Source organism: Chiloscyllium plagiosum, unplaced genomic scaffold (genome assembly GCF_037043375.1).
Source record: "Chiloscyllium plagiosum isolate Xiang-an unplaced genomic scaffold, Cpla_swu_hap1 HiC_scaffold_21, whole genome shotgun sequence".
NCBI lineage: Eukaryota > Metazoa > Chordata > Chondrichthyes > Orectolobiformes > Hemiscylliidae > Chiloscyllium > Chiloscyllium plagiosum.
In genome coordinates, this window is record NW_028270159.1 from 17,850,144 (window position 1) to 17,872,055 (window position 21,912).

At 39.9% G+C, this 21,912-nt stretch overlaps 1 protein-coding gene and 1 non-coding gene across 2 annotated transcripts in view; both read right to left on the reverse strand.

Annotated features, from left to right (window-relative positions):
* The window catches only part of LOC122564900 (uncharacterized), a 36,346-nt gene that overhangs the window by 12,819 nt on the left and 1,615 nt on the right, over positions 1-21,912 (reverse strand). Inside the window, exons 2-5 of the mRNA XM_043720333.2 lie at positions 8,603-11,331; positions 5,461-5,646; positions 4,895-4,973; positions 3,236-3,366 (exon numbers count right to left, since the gene is read on the reverse strand). Of these exons, the coding sequence (XP_043576268.2) occupies positions 3,236-3,366; positions 4,895-4,973; positions 5,461-5,646; positions 8,603-11,102 (2,896 nt within the window). The 5' untranslated portion in view covers positions 11,103-11,331. The remainder of the gene's footprint in view (positions 1-3,235; positions 3,367-4,894; positions 4,974-5,460; positions 5,647-8,602; positions 11,332-21,912) is intronic.
* On the reverse strand, positions 7,460-7,588 carry LOC122565037 (small nucleolar RNA SNORA11). The gene has a single exon (XR_006316070.1). It is a non-coding gene; the product is annotated as a small nucleolar RNA SNORA11 (small nucleolar RNA).

Genomic DNA, 21,912 nt, shown 5'->3' on the forward strand with positions numbered 1-21,912 from the left:
GACTGTATCAGTTGTACAGGTCAGTTCACAACCACCTTCTCAAGGGCTATTAGCAACAGAAAATAAATGCTGGTCTAACCAGGAATGTTTAACATCACAAAAAGGAAGAAAAATTAAAACAAAAGTTCATATTGAGCCACATTAGGACCTATTAGGTAAATCAAAATCTTGGATCAATGAGTTTTTAAGTAGTATTTTATAGAGAGGTACACAGACAAATCAGTTTCGGGTGGAAATTCGAGAGCCTCAGGCCTTTGCAGCTGTAGACGTGAATGGGATTAAAATTCAGATGCTTAAGAGGCAGCACAGATATCTCAAGTGGATTGTAGGGCTGGAACAGATTGTACAGACAGGCGAGGGGAGACATTTGAATGACTTTTACACCAGGATGAAAATTTTAAAAATTTGAGGTGATGCTTTAAGGTCAACACAATGTAGTTTGGCAGAAACTGGGGACAGAGAGATCTTTTCAGGATGGCAGCCGGTGACTAGTGGAGTTCCGCAGGGGTCAGTGCTGGGTTCCACAACTATGCATGTTATACATTAATGATCTGGAAGAAGGGACTAAGCGCATTGTTGCTAAATTTGCAAATGACACAAAGATAGGTGGACAGGCAGGTAGCATTGAGGAAGCAGAGAGGCTGCATAAGAACATGGACAGATTAGGACATGGGCGAAGAAGCAGATGAAATACAATCTGGGAAAGTGTGAGGTTATGCCCAGATTAGTTAAAGCATAGTCTGTTTACTAACTGGGGAAAGGCTTTGGAAATCAGAAGCACAAAGGGCTTTGACGGTCTGGTTGAGGGATAAATATTGGTCAGGACACTACATGAAACCACTCTTGTGGTGAGGTATCAACAATGCAGACTGTGGTGGAGTTATGAATGGCAGACAGCAACTTCAGGATTTCTCCATTAATCTGTGTTTGCGCTAAAGTTCCAATTAGATTTGCAGGAGAATTGACAGTGAATTCTTGCCCTTCTATGAATAATGCCGTGGGTTCTTTTGTGTCCCCCTGTGCTTAGTTTAATGCTTCATGTTTAAAAAGAACCAGACAATAAAACATTATGACAGACATACAGTGAAATGTCAACTGATATTATTTGTCTATATCCATGACCTTTTGATTCATAGATCAGAGTGGTACCATGAGAAAAGATTAATATGCATTTAATTATTTCAACCTACTAGTCTTTGAAACACTTACATTTGGAAAACATGATGGCCTAGAATTTGCTGAAGATTTTGAATACAAACTGTTAGTAAGTTGTTCACTGTCAATTCCCCTCCAAATCTAATTGGAACTTCAGGATTTAGTGCAAGCACAGATTAACGGAGAAATCCTGAAATTGTTATTAGTTGTTCATGACTCCATCACAGTCTGTGTTGTTGGTACCTCACCACATTAAGAGCCAGTGTCACTGAAATTAGTTGATAGAACACTACAGCACAGAACAGGCCCTTCGGCCCACGATGTTGTGCCAAACATTTGTCCTAGCTTAAGCACCCATCCATGTACCTATCCAATTGCCGCTTAAAGGTCACCAAAGATTCTGACTCTACCACTCCCACAGGCAGCGCATTCCATGCCCCCACCACTCTCTGGGTAAAGAACCCACTCCTGACATCTCCCCTCTACCTTCCACCCTTCACCTTAAATTTATGTCCCCTTGTAACACTCTGTTGCACCCGAGTGTTGTCACCACAACACTCTGCTGATGCGGTGACAAGGTTTCATTTTATCTTTTAACTTTTTAATTTTTTAGTGAAGAAGAGATTTTAACGGTGACCTCAGCAATAATGACTGTTGAACCATGGAGTTGACTGTGAAATATTTTTAATAAATGTAATTAACCTTAATAGTGATATATAACAGACTCTACAATATAAAATAATAATTTAAAAACAATTATTACATAGTTTCACAATATTTCAGCTTCCATCTTCACTCCAGGTGTAATTACCAATACTTATTTTGCTATTTTTTTTAATAAAGTGGTTTCACTTTAGTGTTCATCATTTCCCTGTTGGCTTTTTGAGGGAATTCTTTAATGTGAATGGCTGCCTTAAAAATCTTTGGTAACATCACTGCAGCTTCTTGCTGGGAATCATAGATACAGAAAATAGGAACAGGAATAAGCCACACAGCCTTTTGAGCATGCTGCACCATTCAATATGATGAAGGCTAATCATCCAACTCAATACCCTATTCTCTTTCCAGACCGTTTGATCCCTTTAGCCCTCAAAACAATATCTAACTCCTTGAAAATGTTCAACAATTTGCCCTCAACTGATATCTGTAACAGAAACGTCCACAGGCTCACCAGTTTCTGGGTGAAGAAATTTCCTCTCATCTCAGTCATAAATGGTCTACTCACCTATTTAGACTGTGACTCCTGGTTCTGGACTCCCCAACCATTGGGAACATATTACCTCCATTTACCCTGCCTAGCCCTGTAGAATTTTACAGTTTTCTATGAGATCCCTTCTCATTCTTCCAAACTCCAGTGAATATAGTCCTAACCAATCCAGTCTGCCTTCATATGTCAGTCCTGTTATCCCAGGAATCAGTCTGGTAAATTGTTGTACTCCCTCCAAAGCCAGAATATTCTTCCTCAGGTAAGGAGATTGAAATTCCAGATACAGTCTCACCAAGGCCCTGTACAGTTGTAGCAAACTATCCCTGCTCAAATATGCAAGCGTTTTTGTTATGAAGACCAACATGCCATTTGCCTTCTTCAGTACCTGCTGAACATACATACTTACTTTCACTGATGGGTGTACAAGGACAGCCAGATCTCATTACACCTTCCCCTTTCCCAATGCATCAGACAATAATATGCCTTCCTGTTTTGATACCAAAATGGATAATCTCATACTAATCTACATTATACTTCATCTACAATACATTTGCCCACTCAACTTCTTCAAATCACGCTGAAGCACCTTTGAATCCTCACTACAGTTTAATGCAGGGGAAGAGTTTCCTGCCATAGGGTTTGTTAGATCTCTGAGCAAGGCTATTTCAAGGAGGCAGTTTAAGTCATCTGGATTTTTTGTCATCTTTTAGATTAACCAGAATTACCCAACTACACTGAACAATAAAATATTTCTACATATATTGTATTCCTATTAATTACTAGGTTATTGTAGATATCCAACAGAGATAGTGACTACACTTCCACAGAACTTCACAATAGGAAGAAAATGCATGTTTTATTAATCCAACTTACAATTTTTCATTGTTTTTGCTCGGCATATAACAGATCCATCAGAACGTTCCATGAATTGTGCAATTTTCTTCCAGTGATTTCCATACTGCATTTGCAAACGTTGCAATTTGTTCAGTTCTTCTTTGGAGTACCTAATAACAACACATCTATAGTTAATCTCAGAACACTAAGTACAAAAATAAGAACAAATAAAATTAAGTAGTGCCAGGAACTATAGTGTCAGCTATGACTATAACTATAACCCAGCAAGATTGTAATCTGATGTTAAATGACTGGACACAAATTCATAAGTATAAATCCTGGCCGGAACCAGCATATATTTAGGGAATGCTGCAAAAAAGTGCTTTTCCTATGGGAAGGATTTAAAACAAAAAATACTCTCAGATCAAGGAACAGTCTGCACTAATAAACCAACGCAATTTTATCAGTTTCATCTACGTTTAAAAAGAAAGGCTTGAATTTTGACATCTACCAACAGAAGGGGCAATAAGATCTCATGAGTCAAAGAGATAAGTCAAAAGAAAAATCAAAGAGAAAAGTAGAGAAATGGTGAGGTTTAGGGATAAATTGCAGCATCTAGGGCCATGGCAGCAGAATGCCACCTATGGTGGAGGGATTGAAAGCAGGGATGTTCAAAAGACCAGAATTGGAGAAGTGTGGAGATCTAGGAAGGTTGTGGAGCAGTTCAGTGCAGATTGCTGGTCAGTGGTAATGTATCATTAATTATGCATTATATCTGCTAGAAAATGCAGAAGCATAACCTGGAGCATCCTTCAACTCATATTCCCTGTGAAAAAGCATCTGATCTTGACACAAAATTTTCCAGAAGGAACTTGCTTTTTTGTAGCACAATTTGAGGTTCGGCATTGGCTCAGCTGATGAATGCAATACATAATTGAGCTAAACAAAAAAGGGTTTATTTCCAGTTTGTGCCACGTTGTTAGTCTCGAACTTGGAGGGCATTAGGTGCACCGTCAGTGGCAGTACCACACTGAGCTAGTGGGAAACAGGATGGTAAAGGGTGAAGCTGATGGAATGGTACAGAATTTTCAACATTGAAATGGGTTATTAGGTTCAACCAGTTCATGCCTTTTTAAACTCTATGTGAGCCCCTTCTCTCACTATATCATCTAACTGTGTCAGCATATCCTTCCAATTTTCCTGCATTTTCTCCTATTCGATAATACTTGGTTACTTCTGGTGCAAAGTGAAGAAAGCATGACACTTCTCAACAAGAAAACACTCAACCTATAAGCTCACACAACAAGAATGATAACTAAAAGTAAGGGAAGAGAAAGGGAGAAAACTGACCAAAAAAAAACTCAGATTTTTAAATTTCAGAGGAAGCATCAACAATCTCTCAGAGAGCAGAACTTAATTGAATGGAAACACACCAGTAATGTGACACTTAATTAAGAGGGCATTACATTCGCATCAATGACCAGCCACACAAAAAGCAAAGCACCAAATGCTAAAAAGTTACTGCCACCCCAACAAAATAATTTCAAATACAACTGGGCCAGAGTTGAATTTTATAATTTTGATTTATTTAATTTATTATTACAGAAGCTGAACATTGGCAAAGAAAACCTAACATGCAAATAATTAAATTGCTACACAAAGTAAATAACTGATGTGAGTTATTCCAGGTTAGCCCACCTGCCTTTACATCGATGAGGGTGATACATTCTCTTAGCTCGCTGATAAACACACTTCCATGGTCTTGGAATATTTTCAGCTATAAAAAGGAAATTTTCAAATATATAAAATTAATTTTGAATGCAAGTAAGGGAAGTGAAATTGAGTAAGATATTACTGGCAGAGAAAGTGAGGGCTGCAGATGCAGGAGGTCAGAGCTGAAAATGTGTTGCTGGAAAAGCGCAGCATGTCAGGCAGCATCCAAGGAACAGGAGAATCAATGTTTCGGGCATAAGCCCTTCATTCCTGAAGAAGGGCTTATGCCCGAAACGTCGATTCTCCTGTTCCTTGGATGCTGCCTGACCTGCTGCGCTTTTCCAGCAACACATTTTCAGCTAAGATATTACTGGCAGCAACAAGAAGATTTGTAAATAACTATTGCTCAACAGGTATAAAAGGAGTGCAATCAGTATAAGTATCTGGACGAGATGGTTGTCAGATGCTGCAAACCTCAAAAATGAGACATATCCACTGCTAATATATACAATAATATAGGCATAAAAATCAAATTAGACCTATAGAAATACCTAGTTTGCAACAGAATAAATTATTCTGTTTCAGCCGTCTAATTCTTAACATCTCCTCAACGGATTCAGGAACATGTAACAGGTCCCATTCATTTCGAATTCCAGTTAGCTCCATTAATTCCTTCAGGTTTTTCTGCAATTGTTGATTCTCTTGCTCAGTAAACTTGCCTTGGCGGATGGAAATTCCTACACAGCGGACAAATTATACAATAATTCCAGTTTAAGAAAAGTCTTTTAAAAACAAGTACAAGTTATATTTAGCACTAAATTCACTTCTTAGCTTTGTACTGTTATGAAGATGTGAGTGTACTGTATCTTTAAGAGAGTCAAAAGCTTGCAGCACTACCTGATCGCACCAAGTGTTCTGAATAAGGAACAATATAACATATTCAGTGTAGCTGGTTTCCTGGAGGCAAAAACAAGTTTGAATTAAGCCAATCAGTTTAAATTATACCCAAACAAAAACCAAATTCCAATCAATTTTGAATTTAGTATATTGACAATATTAAAAGCCAATGACACAATCCAATGCTTTGGGTGTATAAGACCATGAAAAAAAAATGAACAGTTGGGAGAGAACTACCAAAAGACCAACAGATGTAGGCTGCTAGTCAGAACTCTCGAAGAGGTACCTGTCTAGGGAAGGAGTTTGCACAGAGAAAAAACATCAACACTGACCTGGAGAGCAAATCAACAGAGGAAGACATAACGAGAATATTCTACCATTGGCTGGTTTTCAAATTTGAATTTTTCAGTAAATCTTAATTGGGGGTTTTATTGGACTAGTATTACAGAAGGGAAATTAAAAGATAGGTTAGAGGAAGGAATTGTAAATAGTTGTCAGTTAATTATTCTCTGTTATACTTCGAGAAATAAAGTTGTTAATGTTTACTTTAAATTGTTCTTGGCCTCTTGAATTTTCACAGATTACTGCATGGGATAAGTCTCTTCTGTGTTGCTGGTTTAAATTAAGCAGGAGGGTTTACCCCGTGTCATAATAGTATAAATGGGAGAAGGTTCAGTAGGAAAGTAATGAAAACCTGCTATGACATAGCACCTTTCACGACCCCTAAGTATTTTACCACCAATTAAGTAATTTATTTTTGGAAGGTTGGTCACTATAATGCAGACAATAAACTGCCACAAAAAGCTAAGTGATAATAGAGGATGTTTTTAGTGAAGCTTTGCAAGGGATGAATATTGACTAGGACATCCGTATTTCTTATCATAGGATTTGTTATGTGAACCTAAGTGAGCAGAAAGGGTCTCAATTTAACATATGAAAGCAGGCACCTCTGACAATGCAACACTCCCTCAGTACTGGACTACAGTACAAGATTTTGCAGTCAAGTCTGTAAAGTTGAAGGATGCTACCAATAAGCCATGAGCATAAATATCTGACCACCTAATTTGAACTGTCACAGCAGAGTATTCTTGATTGACTTTAATAGATAAATAGAATATTGCCTCAGTGCAGGATGGTAGCACAGTGAAGAAATTAATGGAGTCTAATTTAAAGAAGGTTGGGAATAATCACAAGTCTGTTTATTTAAGCTGGTACATCTCACCATAGCGTTGAACATTCCAAGTTTATGATCTACTGTGGGCTAGGAAATCTAGACAGACACTTCATTACAGTGCATAAGGATGGAATACAGTATGGTCAAATGCATTTTATCCGCTTGTTTAGGAAGGAAGGATGTCTCAAAGTAATACATAATGTTCCTTCTAATTCAGAGGTAATAATTGATGGGCAATTATAGATTATTTACCAAATATCTTTAGTAATGTACAGAGAAATCCTACAAATGGTAAAAATTATTTCTGCAGTCACAATCCTCAAGGTGTAATTCTTTAAAATAATTCATCCCCTTCAAACTCCACTTTTCACAACTTTCTAAATGATGGCACTAGATAAGCTGGTGAGCAAAACATTAACAATTAAACAATACCAAGCGAACAATTGAGATATTTAAAAATGTCATTAAAAATATAAATATTGTTTGTTATCATTTAAAGCAGAATGGAATTTGACTCATCCATCCTCCTATTTGACAACATGTTTCTATATGGTGCGGTATAAACAGCTCACCCAGGATCTCCAAGGCAGCTGCTCTGTGCACACCAAACACACTGTTAACCTTGTTCCACCTTCACAAAAAGAGGTACAAACTTACGCACTCATACAGTGGTTTCTAAAAATATCCAGGGAATTACACATAGTCCACCCATCCTTACAATTAAATGGTGGAAAACTGCTGTTTAAGCGCAGCATTCCAATCAGGCAGGCCATAAACAGCCGAGAAGGGTGGAAGTCATATTGCAAGATTCATTAACATTGATTATTGCTTTATGAACACTAAGCTCCTGAACACAAGTATTATTGAGAACAAATAAATATCTTGAGTACAAACATTAATTGGCACATTCCATTGGTCTCCCAGCCTCTGCCATAAATGTTATACTGAATCTTCAATTCCTTCACAACAATGACAGCTTCCACTTTTTAAATCTGACAAAATTTCCATTTAAGGCACTCATTCCCTTTGGAGGACTCTCTTCCAAACTCCAACTCCCCCTGCCCCCCTCTCCTATCCATTTCACCACTGCTCCTCACATTCAAATCGCAGGATTCTTTATATTTTTCACAAACTGTTGGATTGTTCTCTTGGAATTTCCAAATTTTATCAGACCCCAAAACCTCCTTCTTTAATGTCACCTTATTCCAGAATCCCCTTCTCCAAATAATCCCATCCAACTGTCCCTAAAAAGTTAGAAACACAATTGAAGAACACTGCTTATACTTATCCTAGTGTGTTTCTGAGGAGAATAATTAATTTCCCTTGGAAAGATGCTTGCCATAACAACCATTCTTATAAAAAGTCTCCAGCAGGCAATGACAACACCAGAGGAAATCTGCCCTATGAAGATGTTGAATAACTTTGATTGCGAACTCTTTAAGCATTTGTTTAACATTTCAGAACATCAATACCTCCCCATATAATGTTAAATAATCTCGGTTTCCACAATATATTGAACCAGAACTTTATAACTGAAAGACTAAGATTATCCAACAAATTGTTCAGCAATAAATCTTGGTATTGCTAAGTGAATAAAGCAATAGTTCTGTGATTAGTCTTACCTTCAGCTTTAAACTTTTGAAACCTTGGAAGGTCATATTTATATATGCTATACAGCGTATCATTTGTCAGCTTTTCCACATTAGGGATATAGTCCTTGAGCAGCTCAGTCAATTTTGATTTGTCCATCTGACTACATTTAGCTTTATCTTGACAAACAGGCACTTCCTCCAACTTAAAGTTCTCAACAGTTGTGATGCTAGCATTATTATTAAGTTCTGTCATACGCTGCTGTGGCTGTTTATTTTTCTGTCTTCTTAAAGTTGCAGGAGACTGTGTAGTTCCATCCTGCGTCAATTTTTTGGGTCTGCCAGAATTCTTACATCCGAGTGGACGGCCTCTCTTTTGTATGTAGTTCTTGGAGGTTTTAACAGTTTCTTCACAAGTGGTGCTAGAATCATGCACTATTTGCTCAATCTGCTCTCCAGTGATTGCTGCAACGCCACTAATATTCACAGCCTTGGAAGGTACTTTTGCTTCTTTCTCTACATTTTCACTTCCATTGCAACTTAATTTAGGTTTCTGGAAAGATTTATTATTTATTCCCAGTAAGTCTGCACTATAATTTCCAAATGACAAAATGTTGCTTATTTTACATTGCTTGATAGGCTTTTGAGGAATTTCAGATCCACTGGGGGGGACATCTCTGTTTATGTTCTCAAACTGCATTTTCTTTTTTCTCCTTTTGCATTTTTTGGTTGATGTTTCTGTATCAACACCAACATATGCTGATATTGCACTTTCTAGATGAGCCTCTGCACAAGTCTCCAAATCGTCACTACCTTCTGCTGATTTACAATAGTTTTTCCTAACTCTTTCTTCTGTTCGATGGGAATGACACTTGCTTTTAGTCAGTAACTCAGGATTCCGTATTGTGTGCGGGGTCTCTTTTGTTGTAATCTCTTTAGCAGTTTTTACTGCCGTGACATGGTCTCTTTCATTATCACCATTTTCCACTAATCCGGCATTTTGCAGTATTTGTTTAGTCTTTACCGCAGAGACTGAAACACCAGTCTCACCTGAGTAGGAATGATGTATTAGTTTATTCATTTGGTTTCCTTGATTACCCATCAACTCAGAATGTTGACCCTCTTTCTTCATCTCTGTAGAGCTCATGTGCGTTGTAGCCTCCGTTATCAGTGACCCACAAAGTTGATTTTTTTTTCTTTTCTCACCATTACCTCCTAACTGAAGATTTTGCATATCTGAACTGTCGCATTCTTCACTGAATATTGAACTGTTTCTGTCTTTTTTCCTTTTCTTCAGTTTGTTTTTATTACTCTGTGGAAGCTGGAAAATTTGTAAGTCTTGATCATCAACCAAAACAGTCTCTGAAACATCACATGGTTCTAATGCTACGGCATATTTTTTCTTCTTCCCCTGTAGTTTATTTTCACCAAGATCAGATTTGCAGGGGTTTTGCATATCTGAGTCATCATCTTTATTTCCCAATTTAGAATTGCGCCTCTTATTTTTCTGATGCTTCCATTCCTTTTCGCAATTATCTACAAGCAGGAGATTGTTTATGTCTTGATCACTGTCCACTGTGTGTATCTCTGAACTATCACATCCCCCCAATGACGCAGAAGCATCTTTCTTTTTCTTCTGTTTCTTTCCGCTATTACCTATGGACATGAAATGGTTTAAGTTCTGTTCAGTGTCTGCTGGAACAGTCTCAAGATTATCATAGCCCAATAACAAAGCAGAACAATCTTTTTTCTTCTTATGTTTCTGTTCACTATTATCGACAAACAGGATATTGTTTAAGCCTTGTTCACTGTCCACTGCATGCATCTCTGAACTGTTACTGCCCCCTAATGATGCAGAATGGCCTCTCTTTTCCTTCCGTTTTTTTCCGCTATTACTTACAGATGTGAAATGGTTTAAGTCTTGTTCATTCTCTGCTGTAACAGTCTCTACATTATCATATCCTGATGATAAATCAGAAAAATGCTTTATCTGATGTTTCTTTGCACTTTTACCTACAAACAGAAGATTGTTTATGTCTCGATCACTGTCCACTGTATGTATCTCTGAACTGTCACAGCCCGTTAATGATGCAGAACAGTCTTTCTTTTTCTTCCTTTTTTTTCCGCTATTACCTACAGATGTGAAATGGTTTAAGTCTTGTTCAACGTCTGCTGGAACAGTCTCGAGATGATCATACCCCAATAACAAAGCAGAACAATCCTTTTTCTTCTTATGTTTCTTTTCACTGTTATCTACAAACAGGAGATTTTTTATGTCTTGTTCACTGTCCACTGTATGTATCTCTGAACTATCACAGCCCTCTAATGATGCAGAATGGTTTTTCTTTCTTTTCTGTTTCTTTTTGCTGTTACCTACGCACAGAAAATCGCTTAAGTCGTGTTTTGTGTCTACTGTAACAGTCTCCAAATTATCATACTTCGACAACAAAGCAGAATATCCTTTCTTTTTCTTATGTTTCTTTTCACTATTACCTACATACAATTGAGTGTTTAAATTTTGTTCCGTGTCCATTGTAACAGTCTTGGAAGATTTTTTCAATCTTTTTCTTCTGCTTCTGTATACCTGACTCTGCTAAACTGGGATAAGCACCTCTTGGTCAGTTTCTATGGTAGCAGTCTCTGGAAGAGAGCTTTCAATGACGTCAGAGAATGTTTCTTTCTTTGTGTTGTCGCCCTGCTTCCGCTTTTTGTAGTAAATATCACATCATGCTGCTGCCTCTTTGATTGTTCTCTTCTTATTGCTAAAAACGGGGAAAAAAAAATTGTCTGAACCAAACAAGTATTTGCATGATACAAAAGTTCAATTACTTTTTTCCTCCCTTAGCAAATTATCGAGAGATTCTTTTACGCATTTGCAACAGGATCATTCAAAATATTTTGTCACACAGTTGCACACATTTCCAAGTCCAGCAGAGGAAAATGTCATGATGAAATAGATCTCTAATGTAGAATTATATTAAGATGGTGAATGAAACCAACAAACAGCAAAACCTACCAATTCCTTATTCCTTTTGTAAGTCCATCAATTCTACATACAAAAACTCTCAAAATTTCATTTGAATATTTTACACATCTGTATAATCAGCAGGACTAGGTTGGACAGTTATTTCCTGTTATAAGACCATAAGACAAAGGAGTGGAAGTAAGGCCATTCGGCCCATCGAGTCCACTCCGCCATTTAATCATGGCTGATGGGCATTTCAACTCCACTTACCCGCATTCTCCCCGTAGCCCTTAATTCCTTGTGACATCAAGAATTTATCAATCTCTGCCTTGAAGACATTTAGCGCCACGGCCTCCACTGCACTCCGCGGCAATGAATTCCACAGGCCCACCACTCTCTGGCTGAAGAAATGTCTCCGTATTTCTGTTCTGAATTGACCCCCTCTAATTCTAAGGCTGTGCCCATGGGTCCTAATCTCCCCGCCTAACGGAAACAATTTCTTAACGTCCACCCTTTCCAAGCCATGTTGTGACACAGTTCTATGGTTTCTGGGAGAAAGTGAGGACTGCAGATGCTGGAGATCAGAGCTGAAAATGTGTTGCTGGAAAAGTGCAGCAGGTCAGGCAGCATTCAAGGAGCAGGAGAATCGACGCTCATGCCCGAAACGTCGATTCTCCTGTTCTATGGTTTCTGTCCAGACTCCAATGGAACATCCAAATGTCAGATGACAAGAGTAATGAAAAACTTTTTGAATTTTATAGTAATTATTGCAGGCTGATATTGTCTTCAGCTGTGCTCCATCCAAGTTTCATCCTTCATCACCTACCAAGCCCAACAGGTCCAACGCCTAGAAAGGCAGTAGATGTATGGGAACACCACAATCTACAAGTTCCTTTTCAAGCCACACACCCTCCTGACTTAGATCAATTTCACTGTTCCTTCATTATTGCGCATTGAGTCAAAATCCTGGAACTCCCTTCCTAACAGCACAGTGGGTGTAACTATGAACTTCAGCATTTCAGGAAGGTAGCTCACTATCACCTACCTACTCCAGGGTAATTAGGGATGGCCTCGCCAGCAATGCCCAAGCTCCAATGAGCAAATTAAAAAAAAAATCCAGAGTTCACTACACAGGAAGTAGAAGTCTTAATTAAATGTTGAGAACAGTACTTATTGCGCATCTGTAATGTCCCTGAAAAGGTGTTCGTGGAAAGTATTAGTCGTGTATCTTCTAAGGTTTGATAAGCAATTTGTAAAGCCTTTTGAGAGCACAATTAAGAATCAACTATGTTAGTGTGGTGGTCAAGTTCACATCAAGACCAAACCACATAAGGAGGGCAATTCTCCTCTCCTAAAAAGCAGAAAAATAAAGCTTGTCCTCCACTAATATGAAACCAACTTCTGCCTGTTCTATTCCATTGTGCCTACTAATTATTGTCTATCTTTGTCATCTGTCTCACCAACTTTGACTCTAACATCACACAGTGAATCAACTCCATTGCGTTGCAGTCTCTTGGCTTTGTTATATTTATCACAATAAATGCATAACGTTTTTGATGGTTTCACCTCCCCTGCCTCCAAAATGGAGAGGAAAAAAAAGCCCATAGCTTCTTGGTCTTTTTTTTCTTCTGCTTTAAATGATCTTCATTAAAGATATACAGAAGTACAGGTTCAGTTTCAACACAGGAACTGATGGATCCTAGCTCTACATCCCTATCTTTTCCATTACAAAACATTTTAAAATATTCAACTGGATACTTGCTTGACATTAAGGGCAGAATTCCTGCAGCTTTAATTTTAGGATCAACAATGTAGGAAGCATTGTAGTCCACTGCATCTGTGACAGCTCTTTCAAAGAACTATTCAGTAAGTCCCATTCACTATTTCCAGTCTAACATAATTTTCATTTTACAGTTTATCCAATTCTTTTTTAAACACTATTATGTTTATTTCACTTTTTTGGGGTGGTGCATTTCAGATCATAACTTTTAAACAAAAAAAAACAATTTTGGCTACCTATGCTAAATCTTCCCCCTCGAGTTAGTGACCCTTTTGCCGTAGAATCAGCTAGTTTTCTCAACATCTACTCTACCAAAAGCCCTTAAGATTTTTAACACTGGTATCAACTCTCCCAATTGCCTTCTCTGCTCTTATGAGACGACTGCAGCTTCCTACATCTCTCCATGAAACTGAACTGATTGTACAGATAAATCTTCTCTGTACACTTTCAAAATAATTCTTTTCTAAAGCCTGCCCAATTCTAGACAACACAGCTCTTCAGTTGAGGCTTAACTTGTGACTTATTAAGAGTTACCAAAATTCCTTTTTTTTTGTTCAGAATTTTGCCACCATTATACATGTGCAATGATCACCTTAGTTCTCAACTCAGGTCAAAAGACACAATCTTCAGCACACTGTATTCCCAAGGTCCCTTTCCCATTATTTCTTCAAAGTTTTAAAATCTGCTCACCATTTTATCTTGAAATTTAATTTCTCAAATTACTCTGCACTTTTAAGAACATAGAACAGTCCAACACAGTATAGGCCGTTCATCCCTCAATGTTGTGCCAACCTTTTATCCTACTCTAAAATGAAAATGACCTACACACCCTTCATGTTATTATCATCCACGTGCCTATTCAAGAGTCACTTGCATGTCCCTAATGCATCTGACTCTACTACCACTGCTGGTAGTGCATTCCGCGCACCCACCACTTTCTGTGCAAAGAACCTACCTCTGACATCTCCCCAAACCTTCCTCCAATCACCTTAAAATTATGCTCCCTTGGGATAGCCATATTCACCCTGGGAAAAAGTCTCTGGCTATCCACTCTATCTATGCATCCCATCATCTTTTACACCTCTATCAAGTTTACCGCTCATCCTTCTTCGCTCCAATTAGAAAAGCCCTAGCTCCCTGAACCTTTCTTCATAAGATATGCCCTCCAGTCCAGGCAGCATCCTCTGCACCCTCTCTAAAGCTTCCATATAAGCTTCGCATAATGAGGTCACGAGAACTGAACATAATATTCCAAGTATGGTCTAACCAGGGCTTTATAGAGCTGAAGCATAACATCATGGCATTTATCTCAATCCCCTTGCTAACGAAAGCCAACACACCATACATCTTCTTAACAACTCTATCAACTTGGGTGGCAACTTTAAGGGATCTATGAATGTGGACCCTAAGGTCTCTCTGTTCCTCCACACTGCCAAGAATCCTGCCTTTAACCCTGTATTCTTCATTCAAATTCAATCTTTCAAAATTAATCACTCCATACTTTTCCATGTTGAGCTCTATCTGCCACTTCTCAGTCCAGCTCTGCATCCTGTCAACGTCCCGTTGCATCCTAGAACAGCCCTCCACACTAAGGACCCTTCCACTTCCTCTTCCAAGTCATTTATAAAAGTCACAAAGTGAGGTCCCAGAACAGTTCCCTGTGGAACACAACTGGTCACCAAGTCCCAAGCTGAATACTTTCCATCTACTACCACTCTCTGTCTTCAATGGGACAGCCAATTCTGTATCTATAGCCAAGTTTCCCTGTATCCCATGCCTCCTTACTTTCTGAATAAGCCTAACATGGGTAACCTTATCAAACACCTTGCTAAAGTCCATATACACCACATCCACTTAGCTTCATCAATGTGTTTTGTCACATCCTCAAAGAACTCAATAAGGTTTGTGAGGCATACCCTGTCCGTCACAAAACTATGCCGACTATCTCTAGTCAAACAATACTTTTCCAAATAATCATAAATCCTGTCTCTCAGAATCCTCTCCAATATTTGCCCACCACCAATGTAAGGATGACTGGTCTGTAATTCTTAGGGTTAGCCCTAATCCTTTTCTTGAACAAGGCAAGAACATTTGCCACTCTCCAATCATCTGGTACTACTCCAGTGGACAGTGAGGACACAAAGATCATTGCTAAAAGTGCAACAATCTCTTCCCTTGCTTCCATAGCAACCTTGGGTATATCCCATCTGGCCCAGGGAACTTATCTATCCTCATGTTTTTCAAAATCTCCAGCACTTCCTTGTTTTTAACATCAACCTGTTTGAGCATATCAGCCTGTTTCACACTGTCCACACAAACAACAAGGTCCCTCTCAGTAGTGAATACTGAAGCAAAGTATTATTAAGGACCTCTCCTACCTCCTTCGACTCCAGACGTAGGTTCCCTCCATTATTCCTAACCGGCCTTACCCCCACTCTTGCCATCCTCTTGTTCCTCACATAAGCGTAAATGCCTTGGGATTTTCCTTAATACTATCCTCCAGGGCTTTTTCATGTACCCTTCTAGCTCTATGTTGGGTTTAGGGTGAAAGGGGAAACATTTAAAAAGGGACTTAAGGGGCAACTTTTTCACACAAAGGGTGGTGCGTGTATGAAATGAGCTGCCAGAGGAAGTGATGGAAGCCAGTACAATTACAACGTTTAAAAGGCATCTGGATGGGTTTATGAATAGGAAGGATTTAGAGGGATATAGGTCAAGTGCTGGTAAATGGGAATAGATTAGATTAGGATATCTGGTTGGCATGGACGAATTGGACCGAAGGGTCTGTATCCATGCTGTACATCTCTATGACTCTAAGTCCATTCTTCAGTTCCTTCCTGGCTACCTTGTAACCTTCTAGAGACCTGTGTTCCTTGCTTCATCAATCTTAAGTAAGCTTCGTTCTTCCTCTTGACTAGATGTTCCACGTCTCTTGTCATCCAAGGTTCTTTCACCTTACCATCCCTTCCTTGTCTCAGTGTGACAAAGGTATCAAGCACTCGCAGAAATAGCTCCCTAAACAACCTCCACATTCCTGTTATGCATTCTCCTGACAACAGCTGTTCCCAATTTATGCTCCACAGTTCCTGCCTAATAACATTGTAATTTCCTGTCCTCCAATTAAAAACTTTTCCATACTATCTGCTCCTATCCTTCTCCATGACTATAGTAAACATCAGAGAATTGTGATCACTATCGTCAAAAATGCTCTCCCAAGAGATCTGTCACCTGGTCTGGTTCATTACCAAGCGCCAAATCCAATACGGCCTCCTCACTAGTTGGCCTATCTACATACTGAGTCAGGAATCCTTCCTGGACACACCTGACAAAATCTGCTCCATCTAAACTATTTGCACTAAGGAGGTTCCAATCAATATTCGAGAAGTTGAAGTCACCCATGACAACAACCCTGACAGCAACAATTTTGACAATCTGTAATGCATTCGTACTGTATGTTGGACATACAGGGTATGTAAGTATTCTGTATGAATAAGGGCTGAAATGAAATTTTACAATCTAAACATTACATCTGCTTATCTTGAGCAAATAATCCTTCAAAATGTGAAGTCTAGATCTTGAATTATTTTTGTCACCGCAGGGCATCAATTAAGAACAGCAAATTTATTCTATATATCACACAATCTTCATTTGGGCATCAATACGATGACAAAGCCAGGAAACATTGTTTTAAAACTAAGTAGGTTCTCATAATTGCTAAATGCTGCAAGTTCTTTTTCATAGAGCCATAGCATTCACTGCTCCGTCAGACAAATCACAGTTTAAAGAAACATAAACTGCCTATTTTGTAACATTAGAGGTTTTCCTCATTTGTTCATGTCTTTCAATGATAAAATCAATGATTCATCAAACTTCAGCATTTTTCTACCTTATCCTTGAAAACTATTCCCATCATCCTTCCAATCTTCAGGATTCATCTTTCATCTTCTCTGGAGCTTCGCTGCTATCATTGCCTATTTTTAAACTTTCCTGATAACTTTGTGGTTAATTCCTGGTATATCAATATCACTGACATTCATTGCTCATTCTTAACTGCTCAAGAAGATGGTAAACTGCCTCCCTGAATCATAGCAGTCTATGTGGTACAGATGCGCAGTGATCGTATGAAGAGAGTTCCAGACTTTTAACCAAGTTTTAAATGGAAATGCGGTTCCAAGTGAGGAATCTGGCTTGGACAGGAAACTGCAGGTGCATATCCTTCTAGACCGGTGTAAGGAGGACAGATTGCACCTGAATTGGAAGAGGATTAATATACTGGCAGGAAGATTTACTAGAGCTGTTTGGGATAAGTTAAACGAGTAAGGTGGGGGGTGGGACCCAGAGAGATAGTGAAGAAAGAGATCAGTCTGAAACTGGTACAGTTGGGAAAGGGAGCAAGTCAAACAGTCAAGGAAGGCAGGAACAAAGCAGAGACAAGGTAAATTAAACTGCATTTATTTCAATGCAAGAGGCCTAATAGGGAATGCAGATTAACTCAGGGCATGGTTAGGAACATGGGACTGGGATATCATAATATTTACAGAAATGTGGCTCAGGGATGGACAGGACTGGCAGTTTGATGTTCCAGGATACAAATGCTGTAAGTCAGATAGAAACGGGTAGAGAGAGGAGAGGGAGTGGCATTTTTGATAAGGGATAACATTATGGCTGCACTTAGAGAGGATATTCTCAGGAATACATCCAGGTAAGTTATTTGGGTTGAAGTGAGAAATAAGAAAGGGATGATCACCTTATTGGGATTGTACTATAGACCCACCCCAATAGTCAGCAGGAAATTGAGAAATAAAGTTGTAAGGAGATCTCAGTTATCTGTAAGGAAAAAAGGGTGTTATGGTAAGGGATTTTAACGTTCCAAACATAGACTGGGACTGTCATAGTGAGAAGGGTTTAGATGGAGAGGAATTTGCTAAGTGTGTAAAGAAAATTTTCTGATTCAGTATATGGACGTACCTACAAGAGAAGGTGCAAAACTTGACCTACTCTTGGGAAATAAGGCAGGGCAAATGACTGAGGTTCTGGATCAATGGTGCTGGAAGAGCACAGCAATTCAGGCAGCATCGAGGACCTTCAGCAAAATCGACGTTTCGGGCAAAAGCCCTTCATCAGGAATAAAGGCAGAGAGCCTGAAGTGTGGAGAGATAAGCTAGGGGAGGGTGGGGGTGGGGAGAGAGTAGCATAGAGTACAATGGGTGAGTGGGGGAGGAGATGAAGGTGATAGGTCAGAGAGGAGAGGGTGGAGTGGATAGGTGGAAAAGGAGCTAGGCAGGTCGGACAAGTCAAGGGGACTGGAAGTTTGAAACTAGGATGAGGTGGGGGAAGGGGAAATGAGGAAGCTGTTGAAGTCCACATTGATGCCCTGGGGTTGAAGTGTTCCGAGGCGGAAGATGAGGCGTTCTTCCTCCAGGCGTCTGGTGGTGAGGGAGCGGCGGTGAAGGAGGCCCAGGACCTACATGTCCTCGGCAGAGTGGGAGGGGGAGTTGAAATGTTGGGTCACGGGGCGGTTTGGTTGATTGGTGCGGGTTGCCCGAAATGTCGATTTTGCTGAAGCTCCTCGATGCTGTCTGAACTGCTGTGCTCTTCCAGCACCATTGGACCAGAATCTGGTTTCCAGCATCTGCAGTCATTGTTTTTACCAAATGACTGAGGTGTCAGTGGGGGAACACTCTGGGGCTGGTGACCATAATTCTATTAGATTTAAAATAGTGAGGGAAGAGGATAGACCAGATTTAAAAGTTGAAGTTCTAAATTGGGGGAAGGCCAATTTTGATAGTAATAGACAAAAACTTTCAAAAGGTGATTGGGTGCAGATGTTCGCAGGTAAAGGATTCCCATTTCCAGCCGTCCCTTCAAAAATGAGATGAGAGTCCACAAACAATATGTTCCTATTAGAGTGAAAGGCAGGGCTGGTAGGTGTAGGGAATGCTAGATAACATAGGGAAATTAGGCTGGCAAAAAGGGTGATGAGATAGTTTTGGCAAATAGGGTTAAGGAGAATCCAAAGGGATTTCATAAATACAGTAAGAACATCAAGATAACTAGGGAAAGAATACGGCCCATCAAAGATCAGCAAGGCAGTCTATGTATGCACGGAACCCCACAAGATGGGGGAAATATGAGTATTTTGCATCAGTATTTACTGTGGAGAAGGACTTGGAAGATACAAAATGTGGGGAAATAGATGGTGACATCTTGAAAAATGTCCATATTACTGAGGAGGTGGATGTCTTAAGTCATAGAGATGTACAACACGGAAACAGACCCTTCAGTCCAACTCGTCCATGCTGACCAGATATCCCAACCCAATCTTGACCCACCTATCAGCACCTGGCCCATATTCCTCCAAACACTTCCTATTCATATACCCATCCAGATGCCTTTTAAATGTTGCTATTGTACTAACCTCCACCACTTCCTCTGGCAGCTCATTCCATACACATACCACCCCCTGCGTGAAAAAGTTGCCCCGTAGATCTCTTTTATATCTTTCTCCTCTCGCCCTAAACCTATGCCCTCTAGTTCTGGAGTCCCCACCTCAGGGAAAAGACTTTGTCTATTTATCTATCCATGTCCCTGTTGATTTTATAAACCTCTATAAGGTCACCCCTCAGCCTCTGACGCTCCACAGAAAACAGCGCCAGCCTATTCAACCTCGCCCAGTAGCTCAAATCCTCCAACCCTGGCAACATCCTTGCAAATCCTTTCTGAACCCTTTCAGGTTCACAACATCTTTCCAATAGGTAGGAGACCAGAAATGCACGCAATATTCAAATAGTGCCCTAACCAATATCCAGTACAGCCACCACATGACCTCCCAACTCCTGTACTCAATACAGTGACCAATAAAGGAAAGCATACCAAATGCCTTCTTCATTATCCTATCTACCTACCAGCTTTTCCTTTCACCCTAACAGAAATATACTGTCTCTAGACTCTTGTTGTCTAATTTCTGAAGGCTTCCCATTTTTCAGCCATCCCTTTACCTGCGAACATCTGTCCCCAGTCAGCTTTTGAAAGATCTTGCCTAATATAAGGTCAAAATTGGCCTTTCTACAATTTAGAAATTCAATTTTTAAATCTGGTCTATCTTTTTCCATCACTATTTTAAAACTAATAGAATTATGGTCTTGAAACACATAAGGGTGGATAAATCCCCAGGATCTGATCAGGTGTACCCTAGGACTCTGTGGAAAGCCAGGGAAATGATTGCTGGGCCCCTTGCTGAGATATATGTATCATCGATAGTGACAGGTGAGATGCCGGAAGACTGGAGGTTGGCTAGCGTGTTGCCACTATTTAAGAAAGATTGTAAAGAAAAGCCCAGGGAACCATAGACCGGTGAGCCTGACATTGCTGGTGGGTAGTTGTTGGAGGGAATTCTGAGGGACAGGATTTACACGCATTTGGATAGACAAGGACCGATTTGGAATAGACATCATAGGAAATCATGTCGCACTAACCTGATTTGAGTTGTTTTGAAGTAGTAATGAAAATGATTGATGAAGGCAGAGAGGTGGATGCGATCTATATGGACTTCAGTAAAGCATTTGATAATGTTCCCATGGTAGTCTGGAAAGTAAGTTTAGATCACATGGAATACAGGGAGAACTAGCCATTTGTATACAGAACTGGCATGAAGGTAGAAAACAGACAGTGATGGTTGAGGGTTGTTTCTCAGACTGGAGGTCTGTGACCAGTGGTGTGCCACAGCGATCAGTGCTGGGTCCACTGCTTTTCGTCATTTATATAACTGATTTGGATGTGAACATAGGAAGTATAATTAGTACGTTTTCAGATGACACTAAAATTGGAGATGTAGTGAAAAGTGAAGGTTACCTCAGAGTACAACGCCATCTTGACCGGATGGGCCAATGGGTCAGGAGTGGAGATGGTGTTTAATTTAGATAAATATGAGGTACTGCATTTTGCAAAGGCAAATCATGACAGAACTTATGCACTTAATGGTAACGTCCTGGGGAGTGTTGCTGACAAATAGACCTTGGAGTGTAGGTTCATAGCTCCTTGAAAGTGGAGTCTCAGGTAGGTAAGCTCGTGAGGAAGGCATTTAGTATGCTTTCCTTTATTGGTCAGAACATTGAGTACATGAGTTGGGAGGTCATGTTGCATCTGTACAGAAAATTGGTTAGGCCACTTTTGGAATATTTTATGCAATTCTGGTCTTATTCCTACCCCCAACCAGTACCCTTCCACTGACACTCATCTGCCTGGCTGAACTGGTCCTAACCCTTAACAATTTCTCCTTCCAATCCTCCCACTTCCTCCAAACTAAAGGGGTGCCATGGGCATCCGGATGGTCCCAGCTATGCCTGTCTCTTTGTCAGGTACATGGAACAGTCCATCTTCCGCAGCTTCACCGGCACTATCCCCCACCTTTTCCTCCGCTATGTTGATGACTGTTTCGACGCTCCCTCGTGCTCCCACAAGGAGGTTGAACAGTTCATCAACTTCACTAATACCTTTCACCCCGACCTCAAATTCACTTGGACCAACTCTGACACCTCCCCTCCTGTTCCTGCACTTCTGCATCTCCATCACAGTGACCGACTAACCACAGATCTACTA